The sequence below is a fragment of the Thalassophryne amazonica genome, chromosome 9, assembly GCF_902500255.1.
Source record: "Thalassophryne amazonica chromosome 9, fThaAma1.1, whole genome shotgun sequence".
NCBI lineage: Eukaryota > Metazoa > Chordata > Actinopteri > Batrachoidiformes > Batrachoididae > Thalassophryne > Thalassophryne amazonica.
Window position 1 is genome coordinate 3,444,072 of NC_047111.1, and position 27,473 is coordinate 3,471,544.

The 27,473-nt window shown below is 42.7% G+C and overlaps 1 protein-coding gene across 1 annotated transcript in view; it reads left to right on the forward strand.

The window, feature by feature from the left end:
* mks1 (MKS transition zone complex subunit 1) overlaps positions 1–27,473 on the forward strand; it is a 189,312-nt gene that overhangs the window by 97,704 nt on the left and 64,135 nt on the right. The window contains exons 10-11 of the mRNA XM_034178062.1: positions 25,156–25,198; positions 25,284–25,346. Coding sequence (XP_034033953.1) covers positions 25,156–25,198; positions 25,284–25,346 — 106 coding nt within the window. The remainder of the gene's footprint in view (positions 1–25,155; positions 25,199–25,283; positions 25,347–27,473) is intronic.

The following is a 27,473-nucleotide window of genomic DNA, read 5'->3' on the forward strand; positions in this document are numbered from 1 at the left end:
TCATTTTGGATTTTACTTTTACTCAATTACTTTTACTTAAAGTACATTTTATATGAGAAATTTACTTTTGATACTTAAGTACAGAACATGTCAGATGCTTTAAGACTTTTACTCAAATAAATTTTTTAAAGGAGAATTTAATTTTTACCAGAGTAAGTTTATGGTAAGATACTTGTACTTTCACTCAAGAAAAGGCTTGGCTCGGGTTGTGAGGACATTACAACCCGAGATATTATTTTTTTAATTTTGTCTTCTATATTTAATCTTTGCTGCTACTGACTGGTTGTCACCAACGAAGTTTCGTTGTTTATTCCAATGACAATAAAGTCTCTCTTATCTTATCTCAGGTATCACTTTGAGGTACTTTATACAAGACTGTTTGAGAAAGCATAGATTACTAAAGCTTTCAAAGCTTAGCAGTTTATACTTCTCAGGACTATTACATTGATGGTAACAAATCGGCTTCCTCAACTTTCTTTAATGAATAGCTTTAATACTTTATTGGGCAGTGAATATATGCTGCTTTACTTGTTACTGTCCGTTTCCCTGGCATTGGAAGTGTTTTTCCTGAGCGGGGTGCTGGTCATGGCGGAGGGACCAGCTGATTGAGCTCTGAGGTGGCAGCCCGAACAGGGAAAGACAGGAGAGCCCCAAAGAGCAACAGTCTTGTATAAAGTACCTCAAACAGACACGGTCTTGATCTGTGGCTCGCTGCTCTTCAGCACAGTCTTGTAAGTTGGGATCAGGTGTATTATGTTGTGATCTGAATTAGACAGAGGAGGCTTTGCTTTGGCCCTGTAGGTGTTCTTAATGTCACCATAACATTTATCTAAAACTTATCATCCCAGGTGGGACACAAATAAAATGACTTAAAAGAGTATGTTAAACTGTGTCTGGGACTGTAGGGATCCTCCAGCCTGCAGTCCCTTTGGACAGCTACAGGAAATGGAATACAACAGTGTTTCCCAATACAGGTCCACAGGATCCTAAGTACCGCATGTTTTCTATTGGTCCCTCATGTACTTGGACCACATACAGTATGTGCAGTCACATCTGGTTCAGCTCATTATGTGCAGTTAGGGCAGGAGGACAAGGACTTTGGTTCTCATCGACCAGGAAACACTGACAGATGATAATCTGCAGCAGACAGACAGGCAGCAACATGCATCAGTCACCCTTGTTCACATCCGTTAACTGGGAAAGTCAGACAACTGGATTACATCTTTTGAGTAACTCTGTATGCAGTGGGACTATTCCACAGAGTGCCGTTCCTTCCCGGTTAATCCTGAGTAGGAAATTGGCATGCGTGTTGAAGCATCATAGTAACTTCTTGATCCATTTTTGTCCGTCTTGAACAAACTTGGTATACGTAGCAGTTACGGCCATCATTGGTGCCACTTTGAAATTGTTGTCAAATTTTCAAGCTGTTCAAAAATTTCACCCCGAGTTGCAAAATCATCACTAGTGTGTGGTATGACATTAAACTGCATCCAGGCGGAGTGGGGAGGTCGTGCGTGGGATCAGTAAAATCCAACCTGAAACCTATAAAAAAGGGCACAGGTGACCGTTATTACCTACTCTGTGACTGGAGAGTGCGGTCGGCGCCACAAAACTGAGCGAGCCCTTGGGTTACTAGGGTTTGGAACTTTCAAGTCTCCAATGGCAGTTGTATCACAACTGGCGGATAACAGCAGTGCCAGGCGGGCTGGCACGGTTTTAAGGCAGAACTTGACTGTAATCAAGTCTCCGGCAGCCCGCTGCAAGTATCCCATTCAGAACCAGCATGTCTCCACCCTCTATGGTGCTGCTGGAGAAGGTGGGTGCCCAAAGTGTGTGGGTCCCAGGCACGCAACCTGCTATCCACCTTAAACAAATTCACGCGAAGGCGATTCATGTCAGAATCACATCCTCAATTCAAAAGTCCCTTGGTGATGGTATTCTGGATGACGGGGACAGGCTTGGTCAGCTGGGAGTCTCTAGTCTGGAGCTACACATGAGTGGCGCTTGTAAGAAGGTCGTTCTGTGTAAAACATTGTGGTGATGTGATAGTTCAGCAGCTACAGGCGTGACTGGGCTGGCCTATTTAGGAGTACCGCAGCTCACTCCAATTGGAGAGGCCCCTAGAAAAGGTGGGTTAAACATCGGTCACCACAACTCCCCCTGACTGGCAAACCGTGGCCAGTGGAGACCTACTTATGCGGTCAAAACACGAGAAGAAAATGGAAACTGAACCCTTTTACGGTGGGAGCATGGAATGTGAGGACCCTCATAGACCACGATGACACAGATAGACCACACCGACGCACTGCCCTTGTGAGTCAGGAGCTTGACCGCTTCAGCATTGATATCGCTGCCCTCTCCGAAACAAGACTTGCCGGAGAAGGAAGTCTGTCTGAAGTTGGCGCCAACTACACTTTCTTCTGGAAAGGGAAAGATCTTGAAGAGCGGCGGATCCATGGTGTTGGCTTTGCGATCAAGTCATCATTGGTGAATCACTATAACCTGGCCCCAACCGCCATAAATGAACATCTTATGACTCTCCGCGTGCCGCTCCCTGACAGCAACCACATGACTCTGATCTCAGTCTACGCCCCAACCCTTGACTCCGAGGATGACGTCAAGGGGTCATTCTATGCTGCCCTGAACAGTGCCATCCAAGCCGTTCCCAGCAGAGACAAGCTCCTTGTGCTCGGAGACTTCAATGCCAGAGTTGGTCATGACCATAGACTTTGGGAGGGCATTCTGGGCAAGCAGGGGCTTGGATCCTGCAACTCCAACGGGCTTCTCCTTCTTGGCATATGTGCTTCAAATGAGTTGACTATCACTAATATTCTTTTCCGGTTTCCAAATTGTCACAAGTCCACCTGGAAACACCCACGGTCAAAGCACTGGACCATCCTTGACTATATCCTTACTCGATTACGTGACCGGAGCAACGTCCTTGTGACCCGCAGCATGCTCGGTGCAGATGATTGTTGGACAGACCATCGGCTCCTGATAACTCATCTCAGACTCCATCTGCGGAACCTCCCCCTCTACAACAGGGTAGAGAGGGCATGTTGCTTTAACATCATAAGGCTGAAGATCCCTGCAATTCAGGAAGACTACTCCAATCATCTCACAGAGCTTCTCAGTGAGGCTCCACCATCGGCACATCAGCAAGATTCAGTAGAAGCAGACTGGTCCATTCTCTGTGGCACCATCAGTAAGGCTGCAGATGATGTAGTTGGCTACTCCAGTCATTTCCATCAAGACTGGTTTGATCAAAATGATGCCGATATCCAAAAACTGATTGACCAGAAGAGATCTGCTCGCCTTGCATGGGAGAATCGCTCTACCCATGCCAGTTTGTGACGATTCCAAACGCAAAGCAGATGTGCCAGTGAAGGGTCAGAGAAATGCAGAACCTGTGGTGGCAAGAAAAATCAAAGGAGATCCAGTCATAAGCTGACAGCAGAGACCTCCGGTGCTTCTACGCTGCAACAAAGGAAATCTTTGGTCCCCGTCACGGTGGTATCAACATCCTCCAGTCTGCTGACGAGGCAACTACCCTTTGGGATGATCAAGCCATCCTTCAAAGGTGGAAGGAACACTTTCAGATGCTTCTGAATCGTTCATCTACCGCAGCTGAGGACTTGCTCTGTAAGGTACCCCAACACCCTGTCAGGCATTGGATGTCACTCCCTCCCTCCTACACCGAGTTTCAGAAGGCATTGAAGTGCATGGAGGCATGGAAGTCCCCTGGGCCCGACAACATCCCCTTGGAACTCATTTCTCATGGGGGCATAGCCGTGAAGACCAGGCTTCTCATGTTGATCCTGCGCATATGGGAGACAAAAGCCGTACCCGTAGACCTGAAGGACGCCACCATCATTACCATCTTCAAGAAGGGGGATTGCTCCATCTGCGGAAATTACCGTGGCATCTCCCTCCTCAGTAGTGCCGGAAAGATCTTTGCACGGGTTCTGCTTGACAGGCTCCTGACTGTCGCTGAAGAGGTCCTTCCAGAGTCACAGTGCGGCTTCCGGCCATCTCGTGGCACCACTGACATGATCTTCTGCCTGCTACAGGAGAAGTCCCATGAACAGCGAAGACTTCTCCTTTTCCTCTTCTGGGACTTGGAGAAGGCTTTCGATAGTGTCCCAAGACCAGCTATGTGGGCAGCCTTGAGACGTTTTGGCTGCTCTGACCACTTCACGGTCCTTGTACAGGCCCTTCACGATGGGATGACTGGCTGCGTCGTGGACAAGAACAGCATCTCTGACTCCTTCGCTATCACCACTGGTTTGAAGCAGGGCTACGTTCTGGCCCCCACCCTCTTTTCTCTCTACCTTGGGGCCATGATCCACGAACTTCCTGACATGGCCCCTGGCATCCGACTTCACTGCAGAATGGATGGGGGTCTCTTCAACACTGGGTGCTTTCGTGCCCGCCAGCTCACCACCCTAGTTACAGTACGGGAGCTACAGTACGCTGACGACAGTGTGACCCCTGCGGACACAGTCGCAGTGCTCCAGGCCACTGTAGATCTCTTTGATGGTGTCTACTCTCACTTTGGGCTTACCTCCAATACTGGAAAGACCAAAATCCTTGTGCAGGGAGCCTCAGGCCATCCCCCCCAGACACCAGCAACGTACGACTCCATGGTGAAGTCCTTGAGACCGTGGAAGCCTTCCCCTACCTACCCACCCGGAAACCAAACGTTTTTTGAATGTTCATATAACGTTTGCATGCAAACGTTTGCAAACAAGCCATGAACACTGCATGAACGTCAGATGAACAAAGAATGAGGACAGGTAATGTTTGCACATGAACATTATATGAACATTATACAAATGTTCACAAACGTTCACAAACATTGTATGAACAGCTGAAGCAGAACATTCAGTGAACATCTGTATAATGTTCATGTAACATTTTGTATGCAAACATTATATGAACATTATACAAATGTTCATTGAATGTCCTGCTTCAACTGTTCATATAATGTTTGTGGACATTTGTATAATGTTCATATAACGTTCATATATGAACGTTATATGAACATTCCAGAAATTTTCATTGATTGCAAGCGGGACATGTCCCGCTTCAGCTGAACATTACAGAAATTTTCATTAATTGCAATCAATGAAAATTTCTGGAATGTTCAGCTGAAGTGGGACATATCCCGCTTCAGCTGTTCATGTTTGTATGTTATATATGCCAACATTATACATTTACATGCAGGCATTGGCCTACAATTTGATTGTATGAAAGGTTTACTCTATTGAAAACCAAAAAGTGAAGTAAAACAAACTATGAATGTTTCAAAATTCAGTGTTTTATTCCGATGACTTGGAAATCAAATGAAACAAACCACCCCAAATGTTTTCATGCAGACAAGAAACTTAAGTTATAACACACTGCAAGCAATATTTCCAGAGGGAAAAAAAAAAAAAAAAGTACAAAAAGTGAAAGAAAAAAAAAATACTGCAAGTTTTATTACATACAGACGTTGAAAATAGTATGGCAGTCAGATACAACACAATGGAAATGAGCATTATGCTTTATTATATTATCTGTGACATTGAGACATTCACCACATTTTAACGGAGTCTGAAAAAAAAACAAAAAAACAAAGGCGTATCTCCATGTGAGGAAACTGCTCCTCGACCGAGGGAAATGGTAACGTATGGCACTATGGTGTTTTTTTTTTTTTTATGTGGTTTTGGCACTGATCTGACACCCTGCAATTTGGAAGTGGATTCTGCCATGACCTGATGTCATGGTGCATCTCTACTCTGATTGGCTGTCATCACAGTCATCTAAATAATCCACCTCCAGTACCTCTTCAGATTCAGAAGACGACACCCACGTGTCTTCTGAAGATTCATTAATGGAAAAAGAGACTGTTGTCTGGTAGAGCACTCTGGAGATGAGGCCGGAATGTCCTCCTCGGAGTACTCATCAGAGGAGAGAGGCCTACCATTGACAGAGCTGATGGCAATGGCTGGGTGGATTATGGTGTCCTCAGTTGTTTTATTCTCCTTTTGCTGGTCAGGAAAAAGTTCAGGATGGTCCTGTCTATACTTCCTTGATTCTGCTCTGTTGGGACAGCTTCGTATTACGGTACTAATCGTAGAAATTATAGTGTTGCTGTCCATTGATGTAATAGCTATTACAGCTGCCATGAGAACCCTATAAATTTGTGGAAGATCCCTGGCAAGGCTGCCTTTGGCAGTTCCCGACTTTCCCTGACTGCTGAAGCACTGCCAGAGATAAACTGGGGCTATAGCATACAAGCAGTCCCTGACAATGCTGGTTATAGTATTCTTTCCATGTCCAATTCCAGGGGCATATGCAGTCAAAGCGTTGATGAGGGCATTCCTTCGGCGCCTGGCTCCCTTGTCCTCACCATCAAGTTTCTCATTGGCACTCTTCAGCTGCAAGTTGAAAATTGCCATTGTTACTCATAAGAAATGAGACACATTTTACTATTAAGATACTATACAATTTCAGCAGCATGGTCAGAATTGGTATTCTCAACGCAACAACCTATTGTACAGGCCCTATATTTTTATCAAGCTACTGGTTGCAGAATTTTCTCAAGTTATGTATCAGCTACCACAATGGAGAAAACTCAGAAGTGGTATATGCCATAAATACAGCATGTTGTTTCATAATATACTCTAAAAAAATAAAACAAAATTTTGGTAAGTGAAGAGGATAGACAAATGTAAAAGTATTAACTCACTTCTTCAAGTGACTTTACAGGAAGGCCCAAGACTTCCAGGCACTGCTTATAATTTGTTGTAGCTCGCATTTCCGGATTAGAACTGGACATTCTTCTAACAATCATCTCAGCAGCATCCTCATCATCAAGTTCAAGTTCCCTCTCCTGGTATGTTCGGGAACGGACACTTTCTGTGAGGAGTGCATCAATTTTGCAGATGAGCTCATTCTGCTTCTCCTGGAACATAAAATGTACACATAAATGTTACTACCTTAATACAGAAGTTCCCATTCCCCCCAAATCTAGAACAAAATCTGCTGGTGTTGGGTATTTTCTCCTCCAAACATTCTTAAAACCTTGATAAGACAAACAGAGTCAAGAAACACCAGTGAGACAGAAAGTCAAATTAATCACGCGCGGAGTGCGGCCAGGCTGTACACCAAGGCTACACTAAAGTCTGGCCTGTGCTCCCGCTCTTTTTATTAGAGAAGCCCTCATTACATCATAAAACTTGTCCTAAGGGGGGGGGGGGGGACAACGCGAGACAAGTTTCTTCCCGTAACATAAACACATACGCCAATAAGTGCAGCTGTAAGGAAAAACAGTTTCTTTCTTTTACTGTTATCGTCGAAGGTCAGCACATCTCGTTCGTCTGTTGCAGTTATCAGCTGTTCTGCATCTGCCTGGAACACTAAGCATCACATCACAACAGTCAAAACAACCTTCAGTTCTTTTACTCCCAGTTCAGCCTGACCCCAGCATGCTAAAACAAGGTTGAATAACACGTACAGTCTCAGGGTTAGGTGCAAAACAGCACAACACCGTTCTCATGAGAAAGAAGACAAAGGTACAAATGTTTAACAGTGATAACATATATACAAAATCTTTAACATTCCCCTCCTGTTTATCGCCTGTTAAACATACAGTAGGCATCACCCAGCTTAGCACTTCTTTTTTGAGATTTTCACTAAGAGGTTCATCATGGTATGTTCTATAGGCTTACACCCCAGAGGTGATGTCATCATTGTCACCATCATCGGTGTCTGGGTCATCATACTTCCATTGGTCTGGGTACAGGTCATGGGAGTCATCGTCCTCCTCGGTGTCGTCTTGCCCCAGGAGTGGATATGATGCTGGTCCCCCTCCTGGTCCTGGACTTATTGCTGTGGTTATCATTCTATTTACAAGGCCTCGGAGACATGGAATACAACAACATCCACACAATGTTAGAATTGCAGCAAATACTGCTATAGACACTAATAGTGAAGAAATCAAAGACCTCCATCTTCCCATCCCTTCCAGCCACCAATCCCAGCCTTCGGTGTTTACTCCACTGTGCTCTTTCATCTTCCTGTTCAACGTCCTCAGCCCGTCGATGGCTTGAGTGAGACTGCCGTCTGCAGCCGTGTTGTTGGGAATGAATGTGCAGCATTGTTCTCCGAACATGGCACAAACACCTCCTTTCTCTGCCAACAACATATCCAGAGCAATACGGTTCTGGAAGGCCATAAGGGACGTGGCTTCTAACTGTGAATGGACAGCCTTAAATCCTTCCTCAGTCCAATTTCCTAATTTCTGTACATTGTAGTGGATGTAGTTTATTCTGTCCACATTTTTATTAATTGAACACCACCAACAGATGGAAGATTCGAATCCAGCTGCTATTTGATCAACCAGTTTATACTCGTCAGGCACTCCTCTGGGGACTCCTATTGCATCAATATATGTTGGATTTCCCACTCCTTTCCAATCTCTTTTTACTCTATGTCTGGCTATGCCTTTCTGCCAATCTTCAGGAATAAGAGAGGCTGCATATGTCGTAACGTCTTCAGGGGTCATGGGTATAGCTTTAACTGGTAACAATAATGATATTAATGCACAATAACCTGACACATTTCGTGGCAGTCTGTCAAAGATTCTGTTATCACCACACCACCACCATACGTCACTCCTACCGACAGGTTTGAATGTGGGAGTACTATGGACCACATTCTTACACCAGGCAGTGTGGTTTAAGCTACCCAAAGTCTTACTTGTCCCTGTCAAGTGTACACATGTATGGTTAGCATGCCCAACTTTGCTTGAAAATAACGGTTTGGTCTTAGTCAATTTGGTCAATGGATAGATCTTGTCCCACTTAGAACAATTGTTGTTTGCTGCAATGTATGTCTGTGTCATAACAGTCAGCAGACAGTCTTTGGGTAATGCTGCCGGTATTACCTGTAATATAGGTCTGGGTCCCATACATACAACACAGTCCTTCTTTGCTGCTAGTCCTGCTTGTTCTGCCATTAAAAGCCAATTGTTATTTTGTCCACTAATTCCTGTAGTTACTAGGAACCAGTCATCTGCCTTCATGTCTTTTGTGCCTTGTACGGACATCCCCTTTGCTTGTATGGGCACCCCCTTTGCTTGTATGGACACCCCCTTTGCTTGTATGGGCACCCCCCTTTGCTTGTATGGACACCCCTTTGACGTACTTAATTCGGTCAATATTGGTTGCTGTACTCTATCTGTTTCACAGAGGAAAAAATGGAAATACGGATCTTTTCCTGGTTTGTATACTCAAAGGAGGAACAACCAACAGTCTCCCTCTATATCAGGTGGGAATATGGTTCCTTTTTCTGTGGTATTCACCACTATAGACAGCTTATCATCTGTTTGATACATTTTGAGAATTTGACTCTGGTACTTAGCCCACTCGGTTTGTGCCCATCTTGGTGTCCATCTACTCCATTCATCGGCTACCAACGTTTCCCATCTCTTATCTTGTTGATCATTGGTCATATACCATGAGAAACTATTTCCGTAATTAGTCCCTCTGTCACCATCCCCACCATCCCATATTCCATGGGTAAGAGCACTATATGGTACAGAGATGACCACAGAAGCATTTCTAGGAATGCAGGCTTGTACACCAAATCGGTACGCATTGTTCCTATCACAGCTATGTACTGTGGCATTTATCATTGGACTGGGGTCTTCGTTACTTCTTTTTGGTCTCTGCAATCTGCGGAGGTGATCCTTATTATCATGTCCCGTGCTAATGGCTTTTAATAATAAGCTCAATCCAAAAAAGAAAAGTAGCATAACAAGGACTGTCCATGGGGTCCAGAAACCCTCGTTCTTTTTGTTTTTTCTTTCGCCATTTCTGCACACTACAGCACACCTATGTTCAGAACAGTGGCTTCTTAATGTCTTCTGCTAGCTTTCGTGTCTAACCTGGATCTTAACACCAAGCTCACACACTATTACTAGTCTTGTCCTACTGTTCTTACTGTTTGTCTGTGTCTGCAGAAATGACTTTCTTACAGTGAGTTAAATGAATCCATGTACTTCTTTCCCCAATTTTCAAGGCTGTGGGTGTTGTGAGTAGTACTTGATGGGGCCCTTCCCATTTAGGTGAATGCCAGTGTTTTTCTCTTGATGCTTCTTATCAACACCCAGTCTCCAGGTACCACTTTAGGGTCCTCCTGTGGAGAAATGGGATCATCAGTGTTTGGAACTCTCCCTCGTTGTCCTTCTAACATTTTTCTCATGTAATCCGCCAAATTGGCTTCCTCAGCTTCTTTGTTCCATTCCAGCACAGTTGACATTGAAATATCATCTTTGTACATCAAATCAGAAAGTGGACTAGTCAATTCTGCATAACAGGGAATCCATGCCCTGCAGTAATTAGTCAGTCCAAGAAATGACATCATCTGCTTTTTGGTCTGTGGTTTTGGAGCGTGCAAAATTGCTTCCTTCCTGTCAGACAGGATCGTGCGCCCAGTGGCTGATAATTCATGTCCTAAATATTTTACTTTATCCCTACACAACTGAACTTTGTTTTTACTCACTTTGTGGCCATTATCAAATAAGAAACATAATAATGCTACTGTGTCAGTTATGCAGTTTTCTCGTGTGTCAGAGGCAATCAGAATGTCATCAACATACACTAATAGTTGGCTATCTGCCGGTGGAACGAAATTGGCTAAACATGCTGACATGACTTGAGAATAAATAGTTGGACTCTCTGCGTAACCCTGCGGTAATCTGGTAAATGTATATCGTTGTCCCTTAAAGGTAAAAGCAAACCAGAATTGACTATCTGGATGTACTGGCACAGAGAAAAATGCATTACTTATGTCAATTACTGAGAAACTATTAGAATTTGGTCTCAGCGAATTTAACAAGGTGTGTGGATCTGGGACACATGGTGCTCTTTTAATCACAGCAGCATTTACTGCCTGCAGATCTTGAATCATTCTCCATCCCACTGAGGGCGGAGCCTTTTTCACAGGAAATATGGGTGTGTTACATGGTGAATCTGGACATGGCACTATTACTCCTGCTGCTAATAAATCCTCTATTACTGGCCTGATTCCTTCAATTGCATCAGGTTTCAATGGATACTGTCTTACACATGGTCTGTATTCTGTTTTTGGTCGTATAACTACAGGTTGTGCATTTTTAATCAGTCCTACGTCTGAAGGACCTGTTGTCCACAATCCTGATGGTACCGAAGAGAGAAGATCATCTTCGTCAGGACTCAACTGAAACACTCAGGATTGTGAAGTGGACACATCAATATGTGTTCCAGCTGTCAGCACCAATGAGACATTAACTGGCACTTTATACAATTTAGTTGATGGACTGAACTCCGTTCGTGGTCCAACTCTGCTCCAATGAGTGGCTGACAAAGCTGTTATGACTGTCAGTCCCAATTCTTGCCATTCTGTCAAATATGGCTTACAAAGTGACACATGTAATGGCATACCTGTGAATCTCAATTTTAAAACATCTTCAGTGGCACCTGTCACTGTTATGACAGCTGTTGAGTTGCCATCATGAATCAAATCGGTCATTGTCAGCTTCACAGGTGAAACGTTTTTCAATTTGTTTTCATAGTCACCACCTGGAGGATCTTTATGCCACATTGTGACATGCAGGTCAGGTGGTGACATCTGTTGTTCAGGATTTTTTAGTAGGGCTGTCGCTTGCAAGACGACATCTTTACCCCATCCTGCAGCATCTTCTTCTGAAATGTCAAATGTATAGTAATAGTGGAATGTGGGGTCATCGCTTTCTTCTCTTACCATGTTAACGCCTCCTGTGCGCTCAACAACTAATTTCCCTTGTTCCACAATTATGGACAAGCCCAATGCAGTCAATCCGTCTCGTCCTAAGAGGTTAACTGGACATTGTGGCATGTTCAACACTGACATAGTACATGTCAGGCCAAATGGATCTGTCAACGTTCAGGGACGTCTGATGTTTGTCCATTTGCAGAGCGAACCCTAAAAATTTCGTTGCTCAATTGATGGACAGGTATGTTGTCATTACATGTGGTTCTACATGCTCCTGTATCACAAAGGAATGTCACTGGTCGTCCATTTACCAACAAAGTCACTTCTGGTTTTGGTACCGGATTTCCCAGTAAGGCACACAGATCCATATCACAATCAGACTGCCTATCTGATGTGGAATCATAGATTATGGATTCTAGTCATTGTGGATACTGTGGCTGCGGAGGATTATTCCGTTGTGGAATTCCTCCTGCTGCTCCATCAGTAGGTGGATTCTGACAATTTCTATACATATGTCCCTCTCTCCCACAGTTCCAACAAATCAGGGGACCACATGGTGGCCCTCCCTGCCTGTGCTGCTGCCGCGGTTGCCATGGTCCTTGACGTTGTGGCTGTCCACCTTGTCTGTTTTGCCATGGCTTTTGGGGGCGTTTGCACTGCTTCTGCTGTCTTAAGTTACCCTGTTGGTAATATATTTCACCATCTCCGTGTGCTACATACACTCCTTTGTCGCTGTTTCCTGTCTTTTTCTGCTTTAAGACTTCTTCTGCATGACAACAGTGGGTGTGTGTTTCTTCCAATGTGCCTGTTGGCAGTCCAATCCAATGGTTCTGTATCCAAGCTTTTATATCCTTGTTGGAATGTTGGATCAGAGCGTTTTTCAATTGTTGTTCATACACAGGTGTTCCTGGCAATATGCCACTGTGGACCCTAAATACACTCTCAAATCTGCATCTAAACTCTGTCCATGGTTCTCCTGCTTTCTGTGTTGTCCTGGTAATTTCAGTGTAATTTATTTTTGGTCCTAACACACCTTTTGCTCGTGTAATCATAGCTTTCACTTGTGTTTGCAAGACTGGATCATCATGTGGCAACGGTACGCCATCCTGGTCTGCAGGATTCCAGTCTCCGCGTATCTGACTCCATTTAGGGCCACATGCTTTCATCCACACCTGTTGGACTTCAGGCCCACTAAGGTGGTAAGAACTTCTAATGTTTTCTATATCCTGCATAAATCCCTCAATATCGACATGTGGCGATGGTATCATGTCGACTGCTGCTTTGATATCATCAGCATTCCATGTTCGATATACGAGCATGGTTGATCGATGTCCTGCTGTTCCTGCACGTGGATTTTGTACTTCTATCATAGGATAGGCACCTCCCTGGTCACTGTGTTCCACCATGGGAGGGGCTGTAGGCACTCTCGCTTGACTGCGTGTTTGTGGTTTTTCTGGTTTTTCTCTTTTTACCTTAGGTTTTACTGCCAAATCATACTGTGGTGGCGGTACATTGTCATCCTGTGGTAGAGAGGGATATAAAGGTGTTGTTGTCACCGACGATCCAGCCGGCGGTGGTTGTTGAGGCTGTTCTGGTTCTCTGTGCTGAATTATCACATCTTCTTCTGCCTTACCTACAGCTTTCTTTTTCCTTGCTTTCTCTAATCGTCGCTTCTCTGCTCCCTTCTGTCTGTTCTCTGCTTCCTCCTCCCAAAATGCCACTAAATCTGCCCCTACTTTCTGCATCTTTTTCTCATCACCTTTATGTTCCTGTTCTAACTCCTTCTTTAGCTTCTGTATGCTGATCAGGTTCAGTCGTCCGTCAAAGTCATGTTTATTTATCCAGGTCTCCAATTTCTTTGTTGCTTTTGGATTTTTTGCTTCCATAAATTTCCAGTCGTCAGTTGATAAATTTTCCTTATTTTTAGACGTCTTACCCCCCATTTTTATTATCCCTTGTTATAATTTGGACTTCAGACGGGGGCACACCTAGGGTGTTCTAAATCTGAAGTTTTCACACTTTCTTTGGACGTGACAATTAATTTGCCGTCGTGTGGTTGATTCCTTTCACCTGCCCGTAGGAAGCGGAATCACTTGCCTTCGCTTCCACACGCACGGTTGTCACTAACGTTGTCCAAAGTATTACACTTTCACACAGTTATTCTATTTACACTTACACAAAACACTATTTACACATAGAAACACCTTTAATAACCGTACGCGTATTCTTAGGCCAGGGGAGCTCGCCCTCCCGTGAAATTTAACTAATGTCCTGCATTAGGGGACTCCGCCGTCCCTGCTAGATTTAACTGCCTTTTTACAGTGCACGTATTTCTACCCGGGATTTCCTTTACGTATTAAAACAGAGGAATCCGTACCCTCCTTCCGGAATTTAACTACGTGCGTTCCTCGCAACCGTAGAGGAGTCCGCCCTCCTTACAGAGTTTAACTGTGTTTCATTAACAGACGATTCTGTATCATCGCTTACGGAGTTTAACTGTTTTATGTGATCTGATCACCACTCACTCAGTACTGTTACAAAGAAATTCTACTCACTGACTCGACCTCCTGTCTGTCTCCTTCTGGAAAATCTCGTCAACCAGACGATGCCAACGGTGGTCGACAATTGCAGACACGATCAATCGATCGGACCTTGGCCAAGGATTTACGTCTGGACTTGACGACCTCCGCCGGACACCTCCGGTGTTGTTGAGATCCCGGACGAGCCCCCAGTCAATGTTGGGTATTTTCTCCTCCAAACATTCTTAAAACCTTGATAAGACAAACAGAGTCAAGAAACACCAGTGAGACAGAAAGTCAAATTAATCACGCGCGGAGTGCGGCCAGGCTGTACACCAAGGCTACACTAAAGTCTGGCCTGTGCTCCCACTCTTTTTATTAGAGAAGCCCTCATTACATCATAAAACTTGTCCTAAGGGGGGGGGGGGGGGGGGACAACGCGAGACAAGTTTCTTCCCGTAACATAAACACATACGTCAATAAGTGCAGCTGTAAGGAAAAACAGTTTCTTTCTTTTACTCTTATCGTCGAAGGTCAGCACATCTCGTTCGTCTGTTGCAGTTATCAGCTGTTCTGCATCTGCCTGGAACACTAAGCATCACATCACAACAGTCAAAACAACCTTCAGTTCTTTTACTCCCAGTTCAGCCTGACCCCAGCATGCTAAAACAAGGTTGAATAACACGTACAGTCTCAGGGTTAGGTGCAAAACAGCACAACACCGTTCTCATGAGAAAGAAGACAAAGGTACAAATGTTTAACAGTGATAACATATATACAAAATCTTTAACAGCTGGGACAGGTCATTTTTTTTTTTTTTTTTTTTTGCTTTAGCAAGAGTATACAGTTGTGTGTGTGTGTGTGTGTGTGTGTGTGTGTGTGTGTGTGTGTGTGTGTGTGTGTGTATATATATACACACACACACCATGGTCAGTGAGAATTACATGTCTAACTAGCATGCATTATTTTTGTGAATACGCACACGTAGTTCAGCAAGTCACTGTAATATCACTCCGTTGTGGTCGGCACCACAGAAACACACAAATCAGTTGGCGCAGATCAGCTGTGTTTTGACAGGTGAACAACAAATGTGATAAAACATGGATTTCCAAGTGAATTTTAATATTTTTGGCCTAAATTAAATGTTTGAGGAATGGGAAGAGGAGGAGAGCAAATAGTGCAGCAGATTTGGGAATATTTACAGGGGAATCTTTCAAATGGTGATACAAGCACCAAATTCAACACAAATAGTCCTTAGACATTACTCTTTTGAAAAAGCAGAGTATCCACTCGATTTTTCAATAGGCAGTCAAGTAGGGGTCAATGAGAATTACACAGGGATCAAAATTAAAAGATGCTGCAATCATATTGAAAACTATACCACATTATTCGTCCAACCATAAAGATTCCAAAAGATATAGTTTGGACTATCTTTGACTGAATGTTCCGAAGTTATGGGTCAAAAATAGCAAAAACGGTGACAAAGCTTAATTTCAGTTTGTACGGGAGGCAAAAGTTCCAAGCTCCAATTTTGGTAAATAGTGATAAACAATAAATAGTGGTAAATGTGAATAGTGATGGAGCAACTTTAATTTTGGCCCCCTGTACAAACTGAGGTTGACCTTTGTTACCATTTATGCTGTTTTCACACCATAACGTCAAGACATTTAATCAAAGATAGACTAAGTGATACATTTTTGGTATCTGTATGATCAGATGAATATGGTATACTTTTCAATATGATTGGAGCATTTGTAAATCTTGACCTCTGTAATTCTTCATTGACCCCTACTTGGCCGCCTACTGAACAATCAAGTGGATAGTCTGGTTTCTCAAAAGAATAATGTCTAAAGAATACATGTCCCAAATTTGGTGCTTGTATCACCATTTGAAAGATTGTTTCAGTTATCTACTGCACTAAAACAAGAAGAACAGCAAAAGCAACGGCATAAAGATTTAACATCCGACGACCTGGACAAGATTGAAGACGAGAAAGAAGATGATAACGGTTGGCAAGGATGAAAATATCTTGAGACTGGCATAAACTAGTCCCAAATACGTACGCATTTTTAATCAAGTTCTGTTAACTTAAATAAGTATTTGTGTGTTAGTTCACTGTGTGGGACCATGGTATAAGGATTAAACAACTTGAAGCCATGCATTATACTGTTTGAACGCACGAGGCGGAGTCTAAAACACCACAACGTGAAGCAGAGCGGTGTTACTCCACGAAGTGCTCACACACACACACACACACACACACAGTCAAGCTGGAAAAGGGTTAGGGTGTGCTGAGTGCACAGTGTTTCATAGTCTCCTAGTTCGCATACAGCACAACATGAGCTTTGAACTCAGTGTTGTTAAAAAGCGGTCTCCTTTTGCATACGTCATTTCAGACCGCCAGCAGTGATTCACAGATTTTCACCTTGTTCTTATTCTAAAGTCAGTTTAAAGCAGAAACAAGGCAATGTTCTGTTAATTTGCTGCTGACTGTCCGAAATGACACATGCGCAGTACACAAAAGGGGACAGTTCAAACTGACACAGGGACCAGTGCATTAGTGCTAGGCCACCACAGCTCCCTTTATAATTGTATAATATAAAAAGGTAAAACTTGAGTAAATTAAACATACCATCAATATGCCCAGCATCTGCATGATGCTGCCTTCTGTTGGCGTCAACTCAACACGAGGAATCTCAGACAGCTGTGCATCTGCAGCAGAAACACTTGCCAAATGACGACGTGCCGTAAGCTCAGCTGCAGGTCTTCTTGCAGATGACAAAGCTTCAAAAAACAAAAGCAGTGACATATATATAATCACCATTTCCAAGAAAATTACAAACATATGGAAACACAACCACTAACTGGCTAGACAAGAGAATGTGCAAGATGCATAATCACTAAACCTCTGTATTATCACCCCAGACTTATTACACCTATACAAATTTTTTCAATGTACATTATATGAAAACTTGTAGACTCTAGAGCAGGGGTAGGCAACTTGTTGACCAGAATGGGCCATGAGGGTGCAGGTTTTCTTTGCAGCCACTGACTCCACCAGGTGATTTCACTGATTAAATCTGCTCAAAGTGATATTAATCAATGAAATCACCTGGTGGAGTCAGTGGCTGCAAAGAAAACCTGCACCCTCTTGGCCCTTTCTGGAACAAGTTGCCCACCCCTGATCTTGAGCATCCTTTAGAGAATTTGTCAACAGATGCTGTCTGCAGGACATGCGTCTTCACACAACTGCCGGCACATGTTCAGAAGGTGTCAGTTCTCAGTCAAGACTAGCTGATGTTTCTATGCCAAAAGAATATAAACACTCAATATTAAAAGTAAGTCGCTGTACAATCTCATTTAAACAAAATACAAACCTGTGGATTCACTACTACTTTCCGATTTAGAATGATCGGGCTGTTGGTGTGACTGAACTGCCATCATGGCGTTTGGCTCAGGCTCAACCGGTTGGTCGGATGGAATCACTGATGTGGCAGCTCTTATGACAGCAGGCATGGTTACTTTTGAAAAGAAAAATAAACAATAACCCAAAAAATTATTATTATTGGTCGCATTTGTAAAGGGCAAACAAACAATTTGAAGTAATTACACATGCAAAACCTATGGCAGTAATGAAAGTTACAATCAATAATTAAATATTCACACAAAAATATAAAACAGTTGTGGCAATGCAAAAACACAACTGAATCAAACTTATTTTCACAAAGTCTCTTTCTGTGCACTAACATGTTATTTGAACTTCAATTTCCTGAATGCCTAGTAACAGACAGCATATACATTTTAATTCTGGTTATAAAAAGTTATGTACATTGAGAGGAAGGATACACTTTTCTTTATATTTATTTCATGCACACATGAACAGAAATATTTCTGTCAAACGAATTACAACTGCCACATTTTCTGAATTAATACCAACCTGCCGTCGCATTATCCTGATCAGCCACATCATCTTGGCTTCTTGCCTCTGCTCTCCCTGGTGGTGTTATGTCTGTGGAGTCCTCTCCATTATTTTCACTTTCAGTTGTAGACAGACCCTCTCGTTTAGCAAGTGCTGCCTCACACTTCTCTAATTCCAGGAATGTTCCCAATGGCTTGCCTCTGCGCTGTGTCCATTTGTCAAAGTCCGGTTCTGAACAATTTCTTACAAGCATCTTCATTTTTGATGCAGTAGCCTCACTGCTGTCTTCTTTTGGCCACCAACACTTGTAGACTAATTCATAACGGCCATCACCTAAAGGCTTCTTTAGGTTCTTGAACGAAGACACCCATGACTTTGGGACACTGTACAAGGATGCATTCTCTATCTCATGCAGTGTATCAATTGCACAGTCATCATCACTATCGAAGAGGTCATTTGTGTTCATATTATCAAGTTTATGTACAGAAGCATGTGACACTGTTGGTAAATGATGTCTCTGAGCATCTGAATCAGTGTCATCTCTTTCATGATCACCCCCGCACAAAACATTACTGGCAGCTATTTGAACAACAGTCACTTCTTGTTCAGACTCCTCAGGTGAGTCACTAACTTCTTCCATGGCTGTATCAATACTACTAAGTATTTAAGAGTATTTTGGCCCCTGTTCTTTGTCTGCCATCTGTGCTTGTAAGCATGTCTTCTGGCCTGCCTCTGGCATAAATCAGGAGTCAACCGTGGTAAAGTTGCCACGGCCAAATCCTCCACTTCACTCTCTTCATCTGAATTACTAATCCAGCAGATAGTACTTCCATCCATGCTTGTCTACACTAAAGGTCCAATGCCCCCCTTCCCAAGTTAGCCTAAAATACAGTTACAAATTTATAAAGCACCTCTGAGCAAGAACACCCACAGAGGCACTATAATAATGACACTATATTATCAAAGCATGACAAGTCAGAAGTTCAAACCAAGCAGTGTGTCTTCATGTTGCTGATCATGTCTTCAAAACAGGGACAGATCTGCAAAAAAATAAAAAATAAATAAAGCATGTAAATGATAAAATACTCACATGGGCATATAAAAACAATATTACGCAAAAGAGACGTCTCTTTTCAAATTTATATTCTGCTCCGAGTTGTAGATATATATATATATATATATATATATATATATATATATATATATATATATATATATATATATATATATGTTCAGTTGATGTTTCAACTGAACATTCATAGAATGTTCATTTACTGTTCAGCAAGTTTGCGAACATTCATATAATGTTTGTGATGTTTGTCTAATGTTTGCATGGAAGCAAACATTAGACAAACATGTAAGGAAACATTTGCAAAAATCAATCAAATGTTTATAGAATGTATACTTAATGTTCAGTGTGTTTGCGAACATTCACATAATGTTCATGGTTTTAGAATATATATATTTTTATTTAGAGGCAAGCTTTGCACATACACCATGAACATTATGTGAATGTTCGCAAACACACTGAACATTAAGTATACATTCTATAAACATTTGATTGATTTTTGCAAATGTTTCCTTACATGTTTGTCTAATGTTTGCTTCCATGCAAACATTAGACAAACGTCACAAACATTACATGAACGTTCACAAACTTGGTGAACAGTAAACAAACATTCTATGAACATTTGTTTGATGTTTGCAAATGTTCGCTTCCGGGTGGGTAGGAAGCTACCTCTCTAATGACTGCACTATGCACAAAGACATTGATAACAGGATTCGTGCCGCACATGCAGCAATTGGGAAGCTCTCCAAACAGGTATTTCTGAACCACAATCTCAGTCTCCAGACGAAAATCATGGTGTTCCGAGCCATCATTCTTTCCACCCTCCTCTATGGTTCTGAATTATGGGTCCTGTATACGAGTGATATAAAAAAGCTGGAGCGTTTCCAACAGCAGAAAATTCGTGCAATCCTGAAGATCAAATGGCAAGACCATGTCTCCAATGAATCTGTGCTTCTCCGAACCAATCTCTCTAGCATCGAGACCACGATGGCCCAAAATCGCCTCTTCTCACAGCTCAAATCAGGCACAAGAGCCAGAGGTACGCCCAAACGTCAATTTCACGACCAACTGAGGGCGACGCTTCATCACTGTAACATCAACTATGCCAACTGGGAGACCCTTGCCGAAAACCACACTGAGTGGAAGCGCACCATCATTAAGGGAACAGCCCACATGGAGAAACAACGATGCTGTGAAGTAGAGTACAAGAGACAGCGACGTAAAGAGCAGCTTCTCCTTCCTTGCTCACCACCCACTGTTTCCTGCACAAAGTATTCCCGACTCTTCCATTCTGCTCTGGGTCTGAGCAGCCACATACGACATCGTCACCCCTTGAACAACTGAGGCTGATCTGACATGGTCCTTTAATGCTCAAAAACAAGATTATGCCGATGATGATGATGATGATGATGATGATGTGGTAACTTCTGGGTGTTCGTAGTCTTAATGGCTTCAGTCGTGTTTGAACATCTTTAAATGGGGCAGTCCGTGACAGTATGGCTTGAAACTTGTTTGATTGTGCTCCTAACTTTCATTTTTGGGCAGATTACCAGATCTGCACTCTGTAAACCAGCCTGTTTCATCCCATTTTTCAAATTTTGGATCATCTGCGATTGTAGTAGAATGGCACACTGTGGAATAGGGGTGTAAACAAGCATTTGTTTTGATGCCTGATCGCTGCGCCATGATCCACAGAAACCCCCTGAGATACATTTGGTGTTTTGCAGGATTGTAACAGAGGGGGAGAAGAGAGAAGTTTGGCGTCTTACTGTGGAGAACATTTCTGCAGCGATGAAACCAGAAGATCAGGGCAGGGAGCAGAACATGTACAGAGACGTATGTATGCTTGTCCTCATGGTCTTTCCTTGTGGACAACCATTCATGATGCAAATACACCTCTGATTCCAGTTGTATCGAAGACACAAACAGCACCTCAGCAGCGTTGTTGGACAGGACTTTGAAATGGTAAGGTTTTTTTTTTTATCCCAGTCGCTCTCATAGCCCCACTGTTACATTTAGGTTTCAGGGTCACCAAACTATTTAGATTTTAACCTCTTATACACATTGGCTTTAATTCAGATGAACTTTGTTTATTTGTACATTGCCCAGTGGTGCGCACAGTTTCGCTAACTGCTAATTATCGAAGATAATGTTTTCATTATTGGATTAGCTTTTCAGATAACTTTGAAAACCATCATTGGACCAGTTATCTTCCGATAAGATTTGGTCCGAAAATTTTTAGACCGCTAACATTTTTTGCAGGCGTAGCTTTTTGTAGTAGATGTGCAGTTCTATCCTCTACAAGTAGAGAAGAACTGGTTCCAGAAGAAACCGCTCTATCCTCTGCAGGCAAAGGAATTTCTTTTGACCTCATACTAATACCCTGGCAACATCACCCAAGTCATCCAGAGGCATAGAGTTTTAACTTATGGTTAAAATTTTAATGAAACTAATTTTGGACAAGTTATTTAAATTAAAGTCACGTCTGAAGTTTTATAGTGAAAATATCAGATATACGAGGTCTGTCAATAAAGTATAGGTCCTTTTTATTTTTTTCAAAAACTATATGGATTTCATTCATATGTTTTTACGTCAGACATGCTTGAACCCTCGTGCGCATGCGTGAGTTTTTCCACGCCTGTCGGTGACGTCATTCGCCTGTGAGCACTCCTTGTGGGAGGAGTCGTCCAGCCCCTCGTCGGAATTCCTTTGTCTGAGAAGTTGCTGAGAGACTGGTGCTTTGTTTGATCAAAATTTTTTCTAAAGCTGTGAGACACATCGAAGTGGACATGGTTCGAAAAATTAAGCTGGTTTTCAGTGAAAGATGTAACGGCTGATGAGAGATTTTGAGGTGATTCTGTCGCTTTAAGGACTTCCCACGGTGCGAGACGTCGCTCAGCGCTCTCAGCCGCCGTCGTCAGCCTGTTCAAGCTGAAAACCTCCACATTTCAGGCTCTATTGATCCAGGACGTCGTGAGAGAACAGAGAAGTTTCAGAAGAAGTTGGTTTCAGCATTTTATCCGGATATTCCACTGTTAAAGGAGATTTTTTTTAATGAAAGATGTGCGGACGGGTCCGCGCTTCGTGACGCTCCGCCACAGGAAAAACACCTCTGTTGGAAGCCTTAAGGACAAGTTGGAACATGTCCTGCTGTTAAACAATTTCTCATATACTTACTCCACTGAAAGCCATCAAAAGCTGCCTGGATTTTACAAATGGTTATCAACACGGAGGTGTTTTTCCTGTGCTGCCGCCCGTCCGCACGTCTTTCATTAAAAAAATCTCCTTTAACAGTGGAATATCCAGATAAAATGCTGAAACCGACTTCTTCTGAAACTTCTCTGTTCTCTCACGACATCCTGGGGGTTCAAGCATGTCTGACGTAAAAACATATGAATGAAATCCATATAGTTTTTGAAAAAAATAAAAAGGACCTATACTTTATTGACAGCCCTCGTATGTTTTAGTTAAGTAAGTACTGCACTAATTTTGAAGGTTTTAGTGTGGACATGGTGTGTATGCAGTGCATTATGGGTAAAAGTTCACAACAGGAGAAATGCATTTGAGACGCTCTTATCAGGCTCCACACGGACAACAGCGTTAAACTCTTTGTATATTGTGCCTAAAACTCTCGTGAATATATTCTCTGGGTTTATAGACGTTGTTATTGTGTTTGTTTTATGTAAAAATGCCAGAAGAAGTGCCGATTGCTTCTCCAAAAGCCGAAATTGTGATTCAGGCTGTGTGATATAACCGGTGTCAAAATGCATAGAACACTGCTATCTACTGGTGACCAGTTAGATCTCAGTGTTGTCAACCGCAGGATTTTAAATTTACCTGTAGGTTTCCAAAACCTGAGACCCCACACGTGGAGATAAAAACAAATCATTGATCTGACAGGTTTAGTTGTACAGTGTGTGTCAGCCACACAGTAAAAACAACACATACAAACAGATTTCACACACAAACATTCCCTGGTCAAACACCTTGCTTTCTGATTTGCTGGATGTCACATTTAACTCCTCACATCCTTCTTAACATACCACACACGGCAGGAATATCTGATAAGATTATATTTAGAGTCATCACGATTGTCGGGGCGTCCTTAAGATTGTCGGAAGGGGAAGATCAGGTCCGATATCGGCCTAATTATCTTGTCATGTGAACCAGGCTTGATGTTATGACGCCTCACGGAGCGACTGATTGATCTGTTCTAACACCGCACCGAGCCGCTAATCGATCGGATGTTATGACGCCTCACGGAGCAACTGATTGATCTGTTATAACACCGCACCGAGCCGCTAACAAATTGGATGTTATGACGCCTCACGGAGCAATTAATTGATGCGTTATGACACCGCACCGAGCCGCTAACCAATCGGATGTTATGACGCCTCATGGAGCGACTGTTTGATCTGTTATAACACTGCACTGAACATGTTTTCACAATTATTTGATTTCTTTGTGCGACTGACATCGTTATTCAAGCATTCAAAAGGTGATTCCTGTCACCTCACAACTCCAACACACAAGTTTTTTGACAGTTCCTGTTATTGAAAGAAACCTTGTCTCCCTAACCGGATAGAGTTGTGATGTCATCACATGTGTGCTTAACATTTCTTTCTTTTTTATACAAATGAAAAAAAATGACATATTTTACAAAAGCACATTTATTTGTAAACACCAACACATGTTACATTGATTCACTTGTGTTGGCTTTTACATAGAATGAATGAATCAACCAATCAGTATGAGCGGAGGCTTAGTTTACCCATAATCCCCTTTTGGGATATGCGTGTTAATGTTCAAATCTTCAGAATGAGTGCATTATTTTAAAATTAACAGATATGTGTTATATATCACTTTGTACATTTTAAGAGTTTACATTAATGTAGTTATTCTATCCAGAATAATTTTTTTAAAGCAAAACCATAATTCAAACCTGCTTTCCATTTCAAGACCTCTGCCTCATCACTGGACCACTGTATCCTGTCAGGGTAAATTACGCTTTCCTACAGCAGGGGGCAGAACGCACAAAGACAGAAGTGCTGCTCATTGGCTGTTTGGGTTTGTGATCACCATTTGTCGGTGTATAAACTCAAAATCAGCTTCTTAGTAGCTGAGAGCGTATGGGAGGCAAAATTTAAAGTTATCGGTTATCTGTTGCTTCCGATAAGTTTTTAGGCAGTTTATCGGTTTAGCGTTAAAAAAGATAACTTTTCAGTTAGCTGATTACTAGTTATCTAAGCTAACTTTTTGGTTTGCTGTGCCCATCACTGACAGTGCCAAATTATTACATACACAAGTTATCCCAAAGCTCAGTGCACATGTAAGGTTTTGACAAGACCCACCACCAGGAGCCAGCGCAGTGGTGACAGTGGTGAAATGAAACGTTTCACCAACAGACGATTTAGAGCTCACCCAAGTTTGAATAACTTTGAATGAAATGAAAGAATTTATGTTTTTGTGAGCAGACTTATGAACGTTAACCATATAATCACAAATGCATAAATCATATTTTCATATTTGGTGTTTTATTGACAAAATGGCTTTCACAATAAGAGTTAGACCCTGAAAAACACCATGAGTGCCAGCAAAGGCTGCCAAACAAACATTGAAATATCATAAACTGACTGTAGGTATGAGTGTGAATGTATTTGTCTGTCTGTGTGTGTCGGTCCTGGTGACCTGTCCACGGTCAACCCTGCCTCTTACCCAGTGACCACTGCAATAGCCTCCATCCCAGTGACCTTTAACTGTATTAAACGGGTTCAGAAAATGCACGGATGGGTGTTAAGTAGTCATGAACACCGAGCGTTTTTGTCAGAATGTGAAACTGCTGCCCTGCCTCTGTTTGTCTCCTCCAGCCTCCTGTGGGTGTCCTGCGTTACGTGATGTACGGAGAGATCGGTGAGTTGGAAGGTTGTGGTCAGTCTTTCTGATGAACGTGGCCTGACTGTTGGTTTTAAATGTCACTTTTCTTTTTTCTGTGCAGTGTCAGCCAGGGGCTTTGAATATGATAACTTATGCATTCAGTTCTTCATGGAACTGCCGAACGGTAAGTCACTTCTTCTGCTCTGAGGTTATGACTAAACTCAGATAAAACTGAAGTTATTGTACTTGGCCCCACAAATCTTAGAAACATGGTGTCTAATCAGATCCTTACTCTGGATGGCATTACCCTGACCTCTAGTAATACTGTGAGAAATCTTGGAGTCATTTTTGATCAGGATATGTCATTCAAAGCGCATATTAAACAAATATGTAGGACTGCTTTTTTGCATTTACGCAATATCTCTAAAATTAGAACGGTCTTGTCTCAGAGTGATGCTGAAAAACTAATTCATGCATTTATTTCCTCTAGGCTGGACTATTGTAATTCATTATTATCAGGTTGTCCTAAAAGTTCCCTAAAAAGCCTTCAGTTAATTCAAAATGCTGCAGCTAGAGTACTAACGGGGACTAGAAGGAGAGAGCATATCTCACCCATATTGGCCTCTCTTCATTGGCTTCCTGTTAACTCTAGAATAGAATTTAAAATTCTTCTTCTTACTTATAAGGTTTTGAATAATCAGGTCCCATCTTATCTTAGGGACCTCATAGTACCATATCACCCCAATAGAGCGCTTCGCTCTCAGACTGCAGGCTTACTTGTAGTTCCTAGGGTTTGTAAGAGTAGAATGGGAGGCAGAGCCTTCAGCTTTCAGGCTCCTCTCCTGTGGAACCAGCTCCCAATTCAGATCAGGGAGACAGACACCCTCTCTACTTTTAAGATTAGGCTTAAAACTTTCCTTTTTGCTAAAGCTTATAGTTAGGGCTGGATCAGGTGACCCTGAACCATCCCTTAGTTATGCTGCTATAGACGTAGACTGCTGGGGGGTTCCCACGATGCACTGTTTCTTTCTGTTTTGCTCTGTATGCACCACTCTGCATTTAATCATTAGTGATTGATCTCTGCTCCCCTCCACAGCATGTCTTTTTCCTGGTTCTCTCCCTCAGCCCCAACCAGTCCCAGCGGAAGACTGCCCCTCCCTGAGCCTGGTTCTGCTGGAGGTTTCTTCCTGTTAAAAGGGAGTTTTTCCTTCCCACTGTAGCCAAGTGCTTGCTCACAGGGGGTCGTTTTGACCGTTGGGGTTTTACATAATTATTGTATGGCCTTGCCTTACAATATAAGGCGCCTTGGGGCAACTGTTTGTTGTGATTTGGCGCTATATAAAAAAAAAAAAATTGATTGATTGATTGAATTGATGACTCTGCAGGACTCTGCAGTACACAGCTTCCTCATTATGTCGTGTGCTGTTCAGAATAGCAAGTGGTTTTCCTTCAAAGGGATCGTCTGTTCTGTGGATGTTTTTGGTGCTAGCACTCTCCGACCTGGTGTTCAGTGAGCTTTCAGTGGGGGAGTGCTGGAGGCCTTTTTAACGTGTACTGTGGAGGGCGCATCAGCTGCAACACTGTGAGCAAGTGTAGCATTTTCCCAAACATCTCCTGGTTAGCTTTAATTTTAGGGGTAAAAGAGTTTTTACTTACTCAGGTGTGTATAAGAGCCGTTAAAGGCCCACTCTTCTCATCAGCTATGGTGTGGGAGGGTGTCCAGGCACTTAACATGCTGGGACACACAAATGATGGAGTTGTCGTGTGGGTACCTGGTCATACAGGTATTCCAAAGTCGGGGAGCTCAACTAAATTCGTGGGTCCAGAGCCTGTTGTAAGGGTGTCGACTGCTGTGCAGAACTCCACCCTCCAGAACTGGATCAGGAAGCAACACCACAAAGGATGGCAGGACTTGAGTAACTGAAGGCAGATAAGACAGCTGGTGGAAGTACCAAACCTCAGGTTTTCCAGGGAGCTAGTTGACCTGTCTAGAAGTATAGAAGTATAATAAGTACAGAGGTTGGGACTCTCACAGGTCCCAACCTCTTGAGCAGCCACAGAATGGTAATGAGAGTCCAACAGGTCAGCACATGTACAGCCTGTGGTGATGAACATGAAATGTCTCTCCATTTTTTGGGGCACATGTCCAGCAGGGGGAGACGGAGGCACTGAGGTTTCTGGGTTCCTTTATTTTGGAACCTGAACAGATTAGGGAACTAAAGTTAAGAAACCTGGTATCCTTCATCAAGGGATCCAAAAGGTTTAACTAAGTAGGTTAACTAAGGGGAAGCCCACGTAAAACCTAGCTTAC